This window comes from Drosophila persimilis, unplaced genomic scaffold (assembly GCF_003286085.1).
Source record: "Drosophila persimilis strain 14011-0111.01,24,50 unplaced genomic scaffold, DperRS2 tig00002162-arrow-arrow-pilon, whole genome shotgun sequence".
NCBI lineage: Eukaryota > Metazoa > Arthropoda > Insecta > Diptera > Drosophilidae > Drosophila > Drosophila persimilis.
The window spans coordinates 26,796-44,510 of NW_020825639.1; the positions used below are offsets into that span (position 1 = coordinate 26,796).

The 17,715-nt window shown below is 46.7% G+C and overlaps 4 protein-coding genes across 4 annotated transcripts; 2 read left to right on the top strand and 2 right to left on the bottom strand.

The window, feature by feature from the left end:
- Positions 1 to 3,515: 3,515 nt before the first annotated feature.
- LOC113567173 lies at positions 3,516 to 3,860 on the bottom strand. The gene has a single exon (XM_026994343.1). It carries the CDS (start codon positions 3,858 to 3,860, stop codon positions 3,561 to 3,563), a length of 300 nt encoding a protein of 99 aa, XP_026850144.1. The 3' UTR covers positions 3,516 to 3,560.
- LOC113567174 lies at positions 3,791 to 4,594 on the bottom strand. Its single transcript, XM_026994344.1, has 2 exons — positions 4,347 to 4,594; positions 3,791 to 4,281 (listed from the first exon to the last, which is right to left on the bottom strand). The coding sequence occupies exons 1-2, from the start codon at positions 4,451 to 4,453 to the stop codon at positions 3,912 to 3,914; spliced, it is 477 nt and encodes a 158-aa protein (XP_026850145.1). The 5' UTR covers positions 4,454 to 4,594; the 3' UTR covers positions 3,791 to 3,911.
- A 1,546-nt stretch (positions 4,595 to 6,140) lies between these two features.
- LOC6603845 lies at positions 6,141 to 7,633 on the top strand. The gene is made up of 5 exons (XM_026994345.1): positions 6,141 to 6,411; positions 6,507 to 6,702; positions 6,845 to 6,918; positions 6,980 to 7,161; positions 7,385 to 7,633. Exons 1-5 carry the CDS (start codon positions 6,141 to 6,143, stop codon positions 7,631 to 7,633), a joined length of 972 nt encoding a protein of 323 aa, XP_026850146.1.
- A 7,500-nt stretch (positions 7,634 to 15,133) lies between these two features.
- On the top strand, positions 15,134 to 16,626 carry LOC113567175. The gene is made up of 5 exons (XM_026994346.1): positions 15,134 to 15,404; positions 15,500 to 15,695; positions 15,838 to 15,911; positions 15,973 to 16,154; positions 16,378 to 16,626. Exons 1-5 carry the CDS (start codon positions 15,134 to 15,136, stop codon positions 16,624 to 16,626), a joined length of 972 nt encoding a protein of 323 aa, XP_026850147.1.
- The last annotated feature ends 1,089 nt before the right edge of the window (positions 16,627 to 17,715 follow it).

Genomic DNA, 17,715 nt, shown 5'->3' on the forward strand with positions numbered 1-17,715 from the left:
TCTCTCAAAGGTTTTGAGGAGGAAGGACGATAGGCTGATTGGTCTAAAGTCTTTTGCAGCTGAGTGCGAGGCTTTCCCAGCTTTGGGAATGAAGACTATCTTTGCCTTAAGCCATGTTCGCGGGATTGTACCCACAGCCAGTATCTTCCTGAAGATACCTTGTAGCCAGTTGATGGCCGTATCCCCGGCCTTCTGAAGTTGGGCCGGGATGACCTGGTCTGGGCCTGGCGATTTGAACGGGTTGAAGCTGTTTATTGCCCAGCTTATGTTACGTTTTGTGACGATGTGATCCATCGAGGTTACCGGTCCCTCTCCTGGAAGATGTGCCGTCTCGATGGTTGTGCACCCTGGAAAATGTGTGTCTAGTAGAATGTGCAGGGACTCCTAACTGGAGTTAGTCCACGTGCCGTCATTCATTTAAAGATACCCTACCGAGGGGTTAGTTTTTGAGAGAATCTTGCGAAGCCTTGCGGCCTCAGACGTTTCCTCAATTTGCTTTCCTTGTTTCCTTTTTATATAGTGACAGACTGATTTTGTAGTCTGCCCAGTGGCGCTCCTCGTTCGCGCTTTTGGCCCTGTTGAAGAGGGTCCTGCAGCTTTTACGTAGGATGTCTATTTGTTTTGACCACCAGGGGGGTTTCTTTTTATACCCGATACTCAAAATGAGTATTGGGGTATATTAGATTTGTGGTAAAAGTGGATGTGTGTAACGTCCAGAAGGAATCGTTTCCGACCCTATAAAGTATATATATTCTTGATCAGCATCAATAGCCGAGTCGATTGAGCCCTGTCTGTCTGTCCGTCCGTCCGTCTGTCCGTCTGTCCGTCCCCTTCAGCGCCTAATGCTCAAAGACTATAAGAGCTAGAGCAACGATGTTTTGGATCCAGACTTCTGTGATATGTCACTGCTCCAAAAATATTTCAAAACTTTGCCCCGCCCACTTCCGCCCCCACAAAGGGCGAAAATCTGTGGCATCCACAATTTCCACGATACGAGAAAACTAAAAACGCAGAATCGTAGAAGATGACTATATCTTCTAGAGTGCAAAATCTGAACCAGATCGTATAATTATTACAGCCAGAATCACGAAAACAATTTCACTCTTTCTCGCTCTGTCTCACTCTAACACACAGGTTTCATGGTCGGTTTTGCCAATTGCAAAATATGAGTTCAAGGATCTCAGAACCTATAAAAGCCAGAGCAACCAAATTTGGTATCCACACTCCTGTGATATCGGACCTTGACCGTTTCCTGTCCAAATTTCGCCACACCCCCTTCCGCCCCCGCAAAGGACGAAAATCTGAGGCAACCACAAATCTCAGAGACTATTAAGGCTAGAGTAACCAAATTTGGTGCACACACTCCTTTAAGATGTCACTATAAAACGTATATCTCAGAATTTCGCCCCACCCCCCTCCGCCCCCACAAAGGACGAAAATCTGTTGCATCCACAATATTGCAGATTTGAGAAAACTAAAAACGCAGAATCATAGATAATGACCATATCTATTAGATTGCTGAATCTGGATCAGATCAGACCATTTTTTTAGCCAAAAGGAACAAATCAATTTGCAGTGGCTACGCAGCGCCCGACGTCACGCTCAGACTGATTTTCTGTCTCTCTCGCACGCACTCTTTGTCGTGTCGTTAAATATTAGCGGCGTCTGCCGGAGGAGAGCCATACTGACTTAGTATCGGGTATAACCTTAGAGTTGCGGTGTCCGCAGCAACTCACAACGTTCCCCCTCGTTCCCCCTAGGTTTGCTAGAGGGGCATGCTGCCGCGAAGGCTTTGTTGCATTACTGACATTGTTAATGATTTGGAAATGATTTGTTAGAAGATTTTTGTTTAGGAGCCATGCAGGGATCGATGAGGGAGAGTGAGGTATGACCCCCGGCGAGAAAAGGGATCATCCATAAGCCCTATTTTCTTCGGAATTAGGATGATCAAGGTTGGGAGGGCCATGGCTGTTGCATCCAACACCAGCACAGCTACCCGTCGGTTCGGATATGCATAGAGGAAGCCCGCTTCCCTTTCCCCCTAATTCCTTTGTCCCTTCTAATTCCCCCAGCCTCCTCATCCTCCTTCCCCAACCCCCTAACACTAGTCATACGGTCATAGTCATACCGACCATACAGCCGGAGCCAGCGCGTGCACCAGTCCTGCCCGATACACCCCCGACCAGCTCGAGTGGCACCGCCACACACAACCATCGTTGTATGTGATATGCTACATTAGCTCTTACAAATAACTATTCGACAAGCGCTTTACTCGCAAATTCAACTAATAAAAAATTGTACTCTTCCATGTAATCTCTTCCATTGTCTATACTTATAGTATTCTTCGTTCTCGTACTATAATTATCATGTCAGAAAACGATCGGCAAATAAAACCGAAAAGAAATTGGTTGATTATTTACATAGAACATATTTTATACGTAATTATACGTAAGCGCCAGAGTATTGGGGTATATTAGATTTGTGGTAAAAGTGGATGTGTGTAACGTCCAGAAGGAATCATTTCCGACGCCATAATGTATATATATTCTTGATCAGCATCAATAGCCGAGTCTATTGAGCCCTGTCTGTCTGTCCGTCTGTCCGTCCGTCCGTCCGTCCGTCCGTCTGTCCGTCCCCTTTAGCGCCTAGTGCTCAAAGACTATAAGAGCTGCTGTGGCGCTACAGACTGTAATCACAAATGGGAATATCCATAGCCGGGCGAAAGGGCTGCACACGAGTATGTCCACTTCCGGGCCGAGTCTTATGCAATCGGTTCGGTAATCAGATCCCAAGAAGAGCCGGCGCCTCCCTTGGCCCCCTTCGCACAGGTAGTCTTGACCCTGTTTACATATCGGGGCTTGAAATCGGAGGCGTACCCCAACCAGCACCCAGAGAGCCCTGAAAATGGATGCTTCTATGGATTCTGGATCAGGGATCATGGGTCGTGGATCGTGTATCGTGGATGATGACGCTTTTGTTGGGTTGTTTTGATCACTGATCACTGAATCAACACGAGTACAGTGAATATTTAATGATTCATTTGCTGCCGCTTCTGGTGGATTCCGTGCCTCCGAAGTGCGTATGCAGGGGCCTGCAATTGGGGGCAACAAAGGCCCCACGGCTTCCACAATCGCTGCTGCAGCGGAAATGTTTTGCTGCTGCTGCATGCTCCGTTTATCATTGAATAAATTGCAGAACAAATATGCAGCGAAATAAAAATAATAATAATAAATGCAATCACGGGGATGAGGGATGAGCAAGTGGCCTCCCGTCCAAACGGAACGGATCGTAATATGCATAAACGATATATCTGATCGACTGGAAACTCTTGTGTTTGAATTTGACTTTGAATTTCGAATATTTCGGCATATATTTTCATTGCGGCCAAAAACGGAGAGACGATTCCGTGCATTGCGATTCTGGCATCAACGAAAATAGATGCCCAAATGGAAGTGCAAACATCTCTGAGGGGAAGGGTGGAGTGTCGGGCGTGTGGACGTTTGTCTTCTGTCAGTGTGTGATTGGATACTGCTTGCTGCTTTCTGCTCGATGGCTGCCCCCTAGAGTACGAGGTGCAGGCGTATCTGGAACACCAGCTCCTTGACGGTCTTCTTCAGGAGCGCCGCCAGGGACAGGATGAATCCCAGGAGGCTGAGGGAGAACAGCCAGGGCGTGGTCATGAGGACGGCAAAGAAGACGAACGTCTCGTCGCCCCGGGCATTGGCCATGCGCCACAGCAACTGGCGCTGGATGGTGCGCTGCTTGAACTTGCTGTTCCACAATCGGAGGCGCGTCGAGCCGACGGTTTCGTTGACGCCCACGGTCTTCTCGACCAGCCAGAACACCGCGCAGCACAGCATCTGCAGCACCAGCAGCACGACCTTGACCACAGCGGTCTCCAAGACGAGGTGCTACAAGGCCATCATGCGCTGACGGTGCTCCGGCTGCATTGTGGAGAGCACGACTGCGCTGAGGGACTCCAGCGGGGAGACCCTGGGAGAAGGGCCGTCGGAGAGCTCCTCCCACTCCGAGTCCGACTCGGAGAGTTCTATCGAGCTGAACTCGCTCTGGCTCTGACAGGAGCACGACTCCTCCTCTTGGTCCTCCTCGGTGGGCATCAAGTAGTCGCCCTCGTAGTCGCCATCGTAGCGGCCGTCGGAATACTCTTCGTGCGGGCCGTCGTAGTAGTCTCCGCGGCTGTCCGGAGAAGCGCCGCCTGTCCAGAGGGAGCTCAACACGGGCGGTGGTCCCATCGATGCCATCTGTGGCACAGCATTGAATCTGCAGGGCAGCCGGGGGTAAGTTATGTCCTGGGGGGAAGGGGAGTCTGGGCTGCTGCAGCTCACCCATCTGAATCCCCCATCGGAGGGAAGGTGGGGCGGTGTGAGCGACCTATTGGACCCATTGGGCGGGACAGCAGAGGACTGGTGTGGATTTGGCCTAGGAAGGGCATCGCATTGAGTCCATTCTTGTCGCCGGAACCTTCGGGGGGACCTGCAGCTCCGGCTGCTGCTGCTGCTGGTCGGTAAAGTCGAAGGATCCCATGGATCCGAAAATACCCCGCGAACGGGTGAATGGGGATCGTGGATTGTTAATAGATGGATTCATCTTATTCCAGCACCTGTGAGGAAATATTCGTACATGGGCTTTGTTTTGTATTTGTATTTTTATTTACTTTATGTTCCCTGTACTTTCGATATTTTTACTGAATGATTCCTAGAGCCAGTTATGAACGGCTCCAAGTGATAGTTCAGGGCCCACTTCGATATTGTGTTCCTAACAGATTCTCCCTTCTTTTCAGGTCTCCCCTCCCCACCCACAACGCAACAAAAATATTTCAAAACTTCGCCCCGCAAAGAACGAAAATCTGTGGCATCCACATTTTTAAAGATACGATAAAACCAAAAACGCGGAATCGTAGAGGATGTTTATATGTTCTAGAATGTAAAATCTCAACCAGATCGTATAATTATTATAGCCAGAATCAAGAAAACAATTTTATTCTTTCTCGCTCTGTCTCTCTCTAACACACAGGTTTCATGGTCGGTTTTGGCAATTGCAAAATATGAGTTCAAGGATCGTAGAACCTATAAGAGCCAGAGCAACCAAATTTGGTATCCACACTCCTGTGATATCGGACCTTGACCGTTTCGTGTCCAAATTTCGGCACACCCCCTTCCGCCCCGGCAAAGGACGAAAATCCACAAATCTCAGAGACTATTATCGCTAGAGTAACCAAATTTGTTATCGGCCTTTCTGTTAGATCTCACTATAAAACGTATATCTCAGAATTTCGCCCCACCCCCTTCCGCACCCACAAAGAACGAAAATCTGTTGCATTCACAATATTGCACATTCGAGAAAACTAAAAACGCAGAATCATAGATAATGACCATATCTATCAGATTGCTGAATCGGGATCAGATCGGATCATTTTTGTAGCCAAAAGCAAGAAATCAATTTGCAGTGGCTACGCAGCGCCCGACGTCACGCTCAGACTGATTTTCTGCCTCTCTCGCACGCACTCTTTGTCGTGTCGTTTAATATTAGCGGCCTCTGCCGGAGGAGAGCCATACTGACTAAGTATCGGGTATAAATGTAGAGTTGTGGTGTCCGCAGCAACTCACAACGTTCCCCCTCGTTTTAAATTTGGTTGTTGCGGGGAGGCGAAATCTCTTTACGAACTCTCGCCATTTTGCTGCTACTTGTCATGAGAATTGGAAAAAACATTGAAACAAAGAACGGATCTGCCACCACTAATGGTAATAATTGCACCCCGGCTATCATCTTTTCACGCAATGATCAGAATTATAGAACAAATTGTCTACATCCATGTTTAGCTAAACTTTTGTTTTCTCCGTTTTTTTCTTACTCACTCATATTAAAACCAAATTTAATCCATCAAAAGTCAATAAGTAAAACGATTACCTGGGAAAGATTATAAATAAATGATCTTGTGACTACTTAGAATTAAGACGGATTGCTTCTTATCGGTGATGTTCGACTTAATTACGCATTTTGGCTGATATACTCGACTCGAGAGCTGACACACTGATAATGTTATCGCCAGATTTCCCTCAAAACATTTATATAAAATCACAGTCGAAAGGTGCAATGCCTTCAATCGAAAAAGTATTAGCATGGTGAACGTTTTAAGCAGTCTACTTGTCTGCGGACTGGTACTTGTCAGTGCCGCACAACTGAAAGACGGAGATGTCATGCAAGATTACCAGCGTTTAAAAAGGCTCCGCCCGCTAGGAGTCAAGTTTGCCGAACACTTCCGTAATGCATCGCTCCCGGACTTGGATCTATTCCACCCCCGAATACCCAGTCAGGAGGATCTGCTGTGTTTCGCGGACATAGCGCAGTTCATGCAGGCGCTCACTGCTGGAAAATTATGGGCCCTTAAGAGTAAGTAAATAATGAAAATTATATTCAAGTGAATGCGAACTGAAGTTGACGAATTTTGTGAGCAGTGATCGATGCTTGGGGCTCCATTCCCTCAGGAGAGCTGTCCGGCAATGCCTACCATCTGGGTAACTTCGATGAGTGTGTCAAGAAAGGCGAGGAGATCACCAGTAGTCACAGCATACATGGAAAGTACTATTTTCTAATCGTGCCCGCCGTATCCATTTCGATCAAGATCGCATCTTGCTTTCCGGCTTCCTGCTCTGCGGCACATATGGATACGTTTCTGGAGCAGTTAATGCAGAATTTTTTGAACTCAAGCAGCACAAATATAAAATTCAGCGAGGCCAGCTGTCAGACAAGTGACAGACAGCTGTCACAGTGTAAGTTAGACCGTATCATAATCAAATTCTGTGACTCATACTATGGATTGCAGTGTACTTCTTGGCTTGATGGGTACTATCGTGGGTCTATGCACGCTCTACGACTACTTTCTGTGCCAGGATCAGAGTGAGTAACGGAGAGAACGGAATGATTAACAAAATGATTTAACTCGTATTTTGCCTACCAGGTAGTATCACGGCACGGTCAAGTTCCCGTGCCATCTTCCGCATTATCGACAGCAAATCGAATCCGAACGTGATCAGTTGTCTTGATGGAATCCGCTGCATGTCCCTGTTCTGGATGGTTCTTGGACATGGAGTCGGATATTCTGCAGGCAATCCGAATATAAATACCCTACGCACAGTGTTGGTCAGTCCACTAGTCATTTTATTATTCATCATATTTTATGGCGTTTGTAATTTTCTAGTGGCTTGAAGAACCAATTTACAACTTTATGTACGCATATTTCTCGGTGGATTCATTTTTTTTCATTGGTGGTCTACTAGTTGCAATGGTTGTCCTTCGATCGATGGAGAAGTAAGTATTCGAACTATTTTAAATCCACCAACAGTCATAGCCAACATTCTAACAGATCCAAGGGAAGCTGAATGCCCCTATCTTGGCAGTGGCCATTCTTGTCTACGTGAATCTGATTACTGTTGTCGCCGACGGACCGCTCGGCTATATAGAGTACCGTGACAAAGAAGCCTGTGAAAAGGGCTGTACGAACAGCAGCGTCCAGAACCAGCCTTCTGCTGTTGATGGTGCTGGTCCAGCCCTAGCTGTTATGGCTGTTTCTCATTTGACCTTTCCAGTACCAGTCTTTTCTGGAAGCGAATGAGATGCTCCCAGCTCCCCTCGATCTGCTTGAGGGGCAATCTCCGCCTCAAACAGATTATAGTTTGGCTGTTTCTCGTATCTGCTGGGCAGGACTCTACTGAAGGTCACAGTGAATCCGGCCTCAAGCATAGCTTTGTTCAGCCAGGCCGTCGCGGTAGTGCAGTGGAGACCCCAGAGGACGATGCGGAGCCCTCTATCGTCCTTACTCTGATGAGTAATAGAGGCCCTCCTCCTCATCTCCCAGGATCTCCACTATTGCATCCCGGGTGGCCCTATCCCGTGCCTGTATTTTTAGGCCCTCCCTGCCTACTACCCTGGTGCTGAACCATCCCACCCTTGGATCTTTTTGCAGTTTCTCCAGGACCGGCATGATCGCCGGAATCGCTGGTAGCACTACCGGTGGAATGTGTGCAGTACGCTGGGGGGCAGCACCATTGGCTGTAGACAGGGAGGTGGCACGGGGAGGGGCATGTGGGGGGGTGACTGAGGCTGGCGGTTGTATTGGCGTAGTTGCTGCAGGGGTCGTTGCTGTTGTTGTACCTGTTTAACTGTCTGGCTTGTGTGCTCTTGCAGTTGCTGCTGGCTTCTTTTTATACCCGATACTCAAAATGAGTATTGGGGTATATTAGATTTGTGGTAAAACTGGATGTGTGTAACGTCCAGAAGGAATCGTTTCCGACCCCATAAAGTATATATATTCTTGATCAGCATCAATAGCCGAGTCGATTGAGCCATGTCTGTCTGTCCGTCCGTCCGTCTGTCCGTCTATCCGTCCGTCCGTCCACACTCCTAAGATATCGGACCGAGACGAGTTTGTTTCAAAATTTCGCCACACTCCATTCCGCCCCCGCAAAGGACGAAAATCTGGGGATATTCACAAATCTCAGAGACTATTAACGCTAGAGTAACCAAATTTGGTATACGCACTCCTGTTAGATCTCGCTATCAAACGTACATCTCAAAATTTCGCCTCACCCCCTTCCTCACCCCAAAGGACGAAAATCTGTGGCATCTACATTTTTAAAGATACAATAAAACCAAAAACGCAGAATCGTAGAGGATGTTTATATGTTCTAGAATGTAAAATCTCAACCAGATCGTATAATTATTATAGCCAGAATCAAGAAAACAATTTCATTCTTTCTCGCTCTGTCTCTCTCTAACACACAGGTTTCATGGTCGGTTTTGGCAATTGCAAAATATGAGTTAAAGGATCGTAGAACCTATAAGAGCCAGAGCAACCAAATTTGGTATCCACACTCCTGTGATATCGGACCTTGACCGTTTCGTGTCCAAATTTCGGCACACCCCCTTCCGCCCCGGCAAAGGACGAAAATCCACAAATCTCAGAGACTATTATCGCTAGAGTAACCAAATTTGTTATCGGCCTTTCTGTTAGATCTCACTATAACTCACCAGTTGCTGCTGGCTTCTTTTTATACCCGATACTCAAAATGAGTATTGGGGTATATTAGATTTGTGGTAAAACTGGATGTGTGTAACGTCCAGAAGGAATCGTTTCCGACCCCATAAAGTATATATATTCTTGATCAGCATCAATAGCCGAGTCGATTGAGCCATGTCTGTCTGTCCGTCCGTCCGTCTGTCCGTCTATCCGTCCGTCCGTCCACACTCCTAAGATATCGGACCGAGACGAGTTTGTTTCAGAATTTCGCCCCACCCCCTTCCGCACCCACAAAGAACGAAAATCTGTTGCATTCACAATATTGCACATTCGAGAAAACTAAAAACGCAGAATCATAGATAATGACCATATCTATCAGATTGCTGAATCGGGATCAGATCGGATCATTTTTGTAGCCAAAAGCAAGAAATCAATTTGCAGTGGCTACGCAGCGCCCGACGTCACGCTCAGACTGATTTTCTGCCTCTCTCGCATGCACTCTTTGTCGTGTCGTTTAATATTAGCGGCCTCTGCCGGAGGAGAGCCATACTGACTAAGTATCGGGTATAAATGTAGAGTTGTGGTGTCCGCAGCAACTCACAACGTTCCCCCTCGTTTTAAATTTGGTTGTTGCGGGGAGGCGGAATCTCTTTACGAACTCTCGCCATTTTGCTGCTAGTTGTCATGAGAATTGGAAAAAACATTGAAACAAAGAAAGGATCTGCCACCACTAATGGTAATAATTGCACCCCGGCTATCATCTTTTCACGCAATGATCAGAATTATAGAACAAATTGTCTACATCCATGTTTAGCTAAACTTTTGTTTTCTCCGTTTTTTTCTTACTCACTCATATTAAAACCAAATTTAATCCATCAAAAGTCAATAAGTAAAACGATTACCTGGGAAAGATTATAAATAAATGATCTTGTGACTACTTAGAATTAAGACGGATTGCTTCTTATCGGTGATGTTCGACTGAATTACGCATTTTGGCTGATATACTCGACTCGAGAGCTCAGGTGAACTTTTTAAGCAGTCTACTTGTCTGCGGACTGGTACTTGTCAGTGCCGCACAACTGAAAGACGGAGATGTCATGCAAGATTACCAGCGTTTAAAAAGGCTCCGCCCGCTAGGAGTCAAGTTTGCCGAACACTTCCGTAATGCATCGCTCCCGGACTTGGATCTATTCCACCCCCGAATACCCAGTCAGGAGGATCTGCTGTGTTTCGCGGACATAGCGCAGTTCATGCAGGCGCTCACTGCTGGAAAATTATGGGCCCTTAAGAGTAAGTAAATAATGAAAATTATATTCAAGTGAATGAAAACTGAAGTTGACGAATTTTGTGAGCAGTGATCGATGCTTGGGGCTCCATTCCCTCAGGAGAGCTGTCCGGCAATGCCTACCATCTGGGTAACTTCGATGAGCGTGTCAAGATCAGCGAGGAGATCACCAGTAGTCACAGCATACATGGAAAGTACTGTTTTCTAATCGTGCCCGCCGTATCCATTTCGATCAAGATCGCATCTTGCTTTCCGGCTTCCTGCTCTGCGGCACATATGGATACGTTTCTGGAGCAGTTAATGCAGAATTTGTTGAACTCAAGCAGCACAAATATAAAATTCAGCGAGGCCAGCTGTCAGACAAGTGACAGACAGCTGTCACAGTGTAAGTTAGACCGTATCATAATCAAATTCTGTGACTCATACTATGGATTGCAGTGTACTTCTTGGCTTGATGGGTACTATCGTGGGTCTATGCACGCTCTACGACTACTTTCTGTGCCAGGATCAGAGTGAGTAACGGAGAGAACGGAATGATTAACAAAATGATTTAACTCGTATTTTGCCTACCAGGTAGTATCACGGCACGGTCAAGTTCCCGTGCCATCTTCCGCATTATCGACAGCCCTGTTCTGGATGGTTCTTAGACATGGAGTCGGATATTCTGCAGGCAATCCGAATGTAAATACCCTACGCACAGTGTTGGTCAGTCCACTAGTCATTTTATTATTCATCATATTTTATGGCGTTTGTAATTTTCTAGTGGCTTGAAGAACCATTTTACAACTTTATTCTGTACGCATATTTCTCGGTGGATTCATTTTTTTTCATTGGTGGTCTAATAGTTGCAATGGTTATCCTTCGATCGATGGAGAAGTAAGTATTCGAACTATTTTAAGTCCACCAACAGTCATAGCCAACATTCTAACAGATCCAAGGGAAGCTGAATGCCCCTATCTTGGCAGTGGCCATTCTTGTCTACGTGAATCTGATTACTGTTGTCGCCGACGGACCGCTCGGCTATATAGAGTACCGTGACAAAGAAGCCTGTGAACAGGCTGTGAACAGCCCTAGCTGTTATGGCTGTTTATCATTTGACCTTTCCAGTACCAGTCTTTTCTGGAAGCGAATGAGATGCGCCTCCGCTGGATTTCGGTGCTTTTTACCATTCAGCCTTATTTGCGGCGGGTAGTGAGGCAGCACCGGTCGCTGCTGCTGTCCCTGGATCTGGGGTTCCCCGTTTTGTTCCTGGCTACGCTGGAGCTGTTGCTGTTCCTGTTTCTGATGCTGCTGCTGCTGCTGCCATTGGTGTTGTCGCTGCTCTTGGGGATGCAGTTGGGGCTTCTCCCAATAGTTGTGCCTCTGTGGCCTCTGCTGCTGTTGTTGTTGCTGCCGTATCGGTCGTTGCTGTGGCTGCTGTCGAGTGACTGGTCGTTGCTGTGGTGGTTGGCTTGCTACACCTTGCAGGTGTATTTTTTGTCTTTGGGGATGCCGTAGAGGGGTGACTTCCCGCGCACCTCATACAAACAAAGGCTCGTCTGCAGTAGGCGCGCGTGTGGCCAAATGCCTGGCATCGGTGGCACTGGACCGGGACCTTCGTCTTGGCCAGACTCTCCACCGACGCCAGGTGGCTGCCCAGCCGCTTAAGGGCCAGCAGCCCCAGCTCCCCTCGATCTGCTTGAGGGGCAATCTCCGCCTCAAACAGATTATAGTTTGGCTGTTTCTCGTATCTGCTGGGCAGGACTCTACTGAAGGTCACAGTGAATCCCGCCTCAAGCATAGCTTTGTTCAGCCAGGCCGTCGCGGTAGTGCAGTGGAGACCCCGGACGACGATGCGGAGCCCTATACCGGTGGAATGTGTGCAGTACGCTGTGGGCAGCACCATTGGCTGTAGACAGGGTGGTGGCACGGGGAGGGGCATGTGGGGGGGTGACTGAGGCTGGCGGTTGTATTGGCGTAGTTGCTGCAGGGGTCGTTGTACCTGTTTAACTGTCTGGCTTGTGTGCTCTTGCAGTTGCTGCTGGCTTCTTTTTATACCCGATACTCAAAATGAGTATTGGGGTATATTAGATTTGTGGTAAAACTGGATGTGTGTAACGTCCAGAAGGAATCGTTTCCGACCCCATAAAGTATATATATTCTTGATCAGCATCAATAGCCGAGTCGATTGAGCCATGTCTGTCTGTCCGTCCGTCCGTCTGTCCGTCTATCCGTCCATCCGTCCACACTCCTAAGATATCGGACCGAGACGAGTTTGTTTCAAAATTTCGCCACTCTCCATTCCGCCCCCGCAAAGGACGAAAATCTGGGGATATTCAAAAATCTCAGAGACTATGTGGACTGGACGCTAGAGTAACCAAATTTGGTATACGCACTCCTGTTAGATCTCGCTATCAAACGTATATCTCAAAATTTCGCCTCACCCCCTTCCTCCCACCAAAGGACGAAAATCTGTGGCATCTACATTTTTAAAGATACGATAAAACCAAAAACGCAGAATCGTAGAGGATGTTTATATGTTCTAGAATGTAAAATCTCAACCAGATCGTATAATTATTATAGTCAGAATCACGAAAACAATTTCATTCTTTCTCGCTCTGTCTCTCTCTAACACACAGGTTTCATGGTCGGTTTTGCCAATTGCAAAATATGAGCTCAAGGATCTCAGAACCTATAAAAGCCAGAGCAACCAAATTTGGTATCCACACTCCTGTGATATCGGACCTTGACCGTTTCGTGTCCAAATTTCGGCACACCCCCTTCCGCCCCGGCAAAGGACGAAAATCCACAAAACTCAGAGACTATTATCGCTAGAGTAACCAAATTTGGTATCCGCACTTCTGTTAGATCTCACTATAAAACGTATATCTCAGAATTTCGCCCCACCCCCTTCCGCACCCACAAAGAACGAAAATCTGTTGCATTCACAATATTGCACATTCGAGAAAACTAAAAACGCAGAATCATAGATAATGACCATATCTATCAGATTGCTGAATCGGGATCAGATCGGATCATTTTTGTAGCCAAAAGCAAGAAATCAATTTGCAGTGGCTACGCAGCGCCCGACGTCACGCTCAGACTGATTTTCTGTCTCTCTCGCACGCACTCTTTATCGTGTCGTTTAATATTAGCGGCGTCTGCCGGAGGAGAGCCATACTGACTTAGTATCGGGTATAACTGTAGAGTTGCGGTGTCCGCAGCAACTCACAACGTTCCCCCTCGTTATACCCGATACTCAAAATGAGTATTTGGGTATATTAGATTTGTGGTAAATGTGGATGTGTGTAACGTCCAGAAGGAAACGTTTCCGACCCCATAAAGTATATATATTCTTGATCAGCATCAATAGCCGAGTCGATTGAGCCATGTCTGTCTGTCCGTCTGTCCGTCTGTCCGTCCGTCCGTCTGTCCGTCTGTCCGTCCCCTTCAGCGCCTAGTGCTCAAAGACTATAAGAGCTAGAGCAACGACGTTTTGGATCCAGACTTCTGTGATATGTCACTGCTACAAAAATATTTCAAAACTTAGCCCCGGCCACTTCCGCCCCCACAATTTCGACGATACGAGAAAACTAAAAACGCAGAATCGTAGAAGATGTTTATATGTTCTAGAATGTAAAATCTCAACCAGATCGTATAATTATTATAGTCAGAATCACGAAAACAATTTCATTCTTTCTCGCTCTGTCTCTCTCTAACACACAGGTTTCATGGTCGGTTTTGCCAATTGCAAAATATGAGCTCAAGGATCTCAGAACCTATAAAAGCCAGAGCAACCAAATTTGGTATCCACACTCCTGTGATATCGGACCTTGACCGTTTCGTGTCCAAATTTCGGCACACCCCCTTCCGCCCCGGCAAAGGACGAAAATCCACAAATCTCAGAGACTATTATCGCTAGAGTAACCAAATTTGTTATCGGCCTTTCTGTTAGATCTCACTATAAAACGTATATCTCAGAATTTCGCCCCACCCCCTTCCGCACCCACAAAGAACGAAAATCTGTTGCATTCACAATATTGCACATTCGAGAAAACTAAAAACGCAGAATCATAGATAATGACCATATCTATCAGATTGCTGAATCGGGATCAGATCGGATCATTTTTGTAGCCAAAAGCAAGAAATCAATTTGCAGTGGCTACGCAGCGCCCGACGTCACGCTCAGACTGATTTTCTGCCTCTCTCGCACGCACTCTTTGTCGTGTCGTTTAATATTAGCGGCCTCTGCCGGAGGAGAGCCATACTGACTAAGTATCGGGTATAAATGTAGAGTTGTGGTGTCCGCAGCAACTCACAACGTTCCCACTCGTTTTAAATTTGGTTGTTGCGGGGAGGCGGAATCTCTTTACGAACTCTCGCCATTTTGCTGCTACTTGTCATGAGAATTGGAAAAAACATTGAAACAAAGAACGGATCTGCCACCACTAATGGTAATAATTGCACCCCGGCTATCATCTTTTCACGCAATGATCAGAATTATAGAACAAATTGTCTACATCCATGTTTAGCTAAACTTTTGTTTTCTCCGTTTTTTTCTTACTCACTCATATTAAAACCAAATTTAATCCATCAAAAGTCAATAAGTAAAACGATTACCTGGGAAAGATTATAAATAAATGATCTTGTGACTACTTAGAATTAAGACGGATTGCTTCTTATCGGTGATGTTCGACTTAATTACGCATTTTGGCTGATATACTCGACTCGAGAGCTGACACACTGATAATGTTATCGCCAGATTTCCCTCAAAACATTTATATAAAATCACAGTCGAAAGGTGCAATGCCTTCAATCGAAAAAGTATTAGCATGGTGAACGTTTTAAGCAGTCTACTTGTCTGCGGACTGGTACTTGTCAGTGCCGCACAACTGAAAGACGGAGATGTCATGCAAGATTACCAGCGTTTAAAAAGGCTCCGCCCGCTAGGAGTCAAGTTTGCCGAACACTTCCGTAATGCATCGCTCCCGGACTTGGATCTATTCCACCCCCGAATACCCAGTCAGGAGGATCTGCTGTGTTTCGCGGACATAGCGCAGTTCATGCAGGCGCTCACTGCTGGAAAATTATGGGCCCTTAAGAGTAAGTAAATAATGAAAATTATATTCAAGTGAATGCGAACTGAAGTTGACGAATTTTGTGAGCAGTGATCGATGCTTGGGGCTCCATTCCCTCAGGAGAGCTGTCCGGCAATGCCTACCATCTGGGTAACTTCGATGAGTGTGTCAAGATCAGCGAGGAGATCACCAGTAGTCACAGCATACATGGAAAGTACTATTTTCTAATCGTGCCCGCCGTATCCATTTCGATCAAGATCGCATCTTGCTTTCCGGCTTCCTGCTCTGCGGCACATATGGATACGTTTCTGGAGCAGTTAATGCAGAATTTTTTGAACTCAAGCAGCACAAATATAAAATTCAGCGAGGCCAGCTGTCAGACAAGTGACAGACAGCTGTCACAGTGTAAGTTAGACCGTATCATAATCAAATTCTGTGACTCATACTATGGATTGCAGTGTACTTCTTGGCTTGATGGGTACTATCGTGGGTCTATGCACGCTCTACGACTACTTTCTGTGCCAGGATCAGAGTGAGTAACGGAGAGAACGGAATGATTAACAAAATGATTTAACTCGTATTTTGCCTACCAGGTAGTATCACGGCACGGTCAAGTTCCCGTGCCATCTTCCGCATTATCGACAGCAAATCGAATCCGAACGTGATCAGTTGTCTTGATGGAATCCGCTGCATGTCCCTGTTCTGGATGGTTCTTGGACATGGAGTCGGATATTCTGCAGGCAATCCGAATATAAATACCCTACGCACAGTGTTGGTCAGTCCACTAGTCATTTTATTATTCATCATATTTTATGGCGTTTGTAATTTTCTAGTGGCTTGAAGAACCATTTTACAACTTTATGTACGCATATTTCTCGGTGGATTCATTTTTTTTCATTGGTGGTCTACTAGTTGCAATGGTTGTCCTTCGATCGATGGAGAAGTAAGTATTCGAACTATTTTAAGTCCACCAACAGTCATAGCCAACATTCTAACAGATCCAAGGGAAGCTGAATGCCCCTATCTTGGCAGTGGCCATTCTTGTCTACGTGAATCTGATTACTGTTGTCGCCGACGGACCGCTCGGCTATATAGAGTACCGTGACAAAGAAGCCTGTGAAAAGGGCTGTACGAACAGCAGCGTCCAGAACCAGCCTTCTGCTGTTGATGGTGCTGGTCCAGCCCTAGCTGTTATGGCTGTTTCTCATTTGACCTTTCCAGTACCAGTCTTTTCTGGAAGCGAATGAGATGCTCCCAGCTCCCCTCGATCTGCTTGAGGGGCAATCTCCGCCTCAAACAGATTATAGTTTGGCTGTTTCTCGTATCTGCTGGGCAGGACTCTACTGAAGGTCACAGTGAATCCGGCCTCAAGCATAGCTTTGTTCAGCCAGGCCGTCGCGGTAGTGCAGTGGAGACCCCAGAGGACGATGCGGAGCCCTCTATCGTCCTTACTCTGATGAGTAATAGAGGCCCTCCTCCTCATCTCCCAGGATCTCCACTATTGCATCCCGGGTGGCCCTATCCCGTGCCTGTATTTTTAGGCCCTCCCTGCCTACTACCCTGGTGCTGAACCATCCCACCCTTGGATCTTTTTGCAGTTTCTCCAGGACCGGCATGATCGCCGGAATCGCTGGTAGCACTACCGGTGGAATGTGTGCAGTACGCTGGGGGGCAGCACCATTGGCTGTAGACAGGGAGGTGGCACGGGGAGGGGCATGTGGGGGGGTGACTGAGGCTGGCGGTTGTATTGGCGTAGTTGCTGCAGGGGTCGTTGCTGTTGTTGTACCTGTTTAACTGTCTGGCTTGTGTGCTCTTGCAGTTGCTGCTGGCTTCTTTTTATACCCGATACTCAAAATGAGTATTGGGGTATATTAGATTTGTGGTAAAACTGGATGTGTGTAACGTCCAGAAGGAATCGTTTCCGACCCCATAAAGTATATATATTCTTGATCAGCATCAATAGCCGAGTCGATTGAGCCATGTCTGTCTGTCCGTCTGTCCGTCCGTCCGTCTGTCCGTCTGTCCGTCCCCTTCAGCGCCTAGTGCTCAAAGACTATAAGAGCTAGAGCAACGATGTTTTGGATCCAGACTTCTGTGATATGTCACTGCTACAAAAATATTTCAAAACTTAGCCCCGGCCACTTCCGCCCCCACAATTTCGACGATACGAGAAAACTAAAAACGCAGAATCGTAGAAGATGTTTATATGTTCTAGAATGTAAAATCTCAACCAGATCGTATAATTATTATAGCCAGAATCAAGAAAACAATTTCATTCTTTCTCGCTCTGTCTCTCTCTAACACACAGGAATCATGGTCGGTTTTGGCAATTGCAA

Coding starts and splice junctions, on each gene's coding strand:
- LOC113567173 (XM_026994343.1), bottom strand. CDS start 3,860: ATGCTGTGCTGCGCGGTGTTCTGGCTGGTCGAGAAGACCGTGGGCGTC.
- LOC113567174 (XM_026994344.1), bottom strand. CDS start 4,453: ATGCCCTTCCTAGGCCAAATCCACACCAGTCCTCTGCTGTCCCGCCCA. Junction 4,282..4,346: donor CCGATGGGGGATTCAGATGG/GTGAGCTGCAGC, acceptor GCTGCCCTGCAG/ATTCAATGCTGTGCCACAGA.
- LOC6603845 (XM_026994345.1), top strand. CDS start 6,141: ATGGTGAACGTTTTAAGCAGTCTACTTGTCTGCGGACTGGTACTTGTC. Junction 6,412..6,506: donor AAAATTATGGGCCCTTAAGA/GTAAGTAAATAA, acceptor CCATTCCCTCAG/GAGAGCTGTCCGGCAATGCC. Junction 7,162..7,384: donor ATACCCTACGCACAGTGTTG/GTCAGTCCACTA, acceptor ACATTCTAACAG/ATCCAAGGGAAGCTGAATGC.
- LOC113567175 (XM_026994346.1), top strand. CDS start 15,134: ATGGTGAACGTTTTAAGCAGTCTACTTGTCTGCGGACTGGTACTTGTC. Junction 15,912..15,972: donor CTTTCTGTGCCAGGATCAGA/GTGAGTAACGGA, acceptor TTTGCCTACCAG/GTAGTATCACGGCACGGTCA. Junction 16,155..16,377: donor ATACCCTACGCACAGTGTTG/GTCAGTCCACTA, acceptor ACATTCTAACAG/ATCCAAGGGAAGCTGAATGC.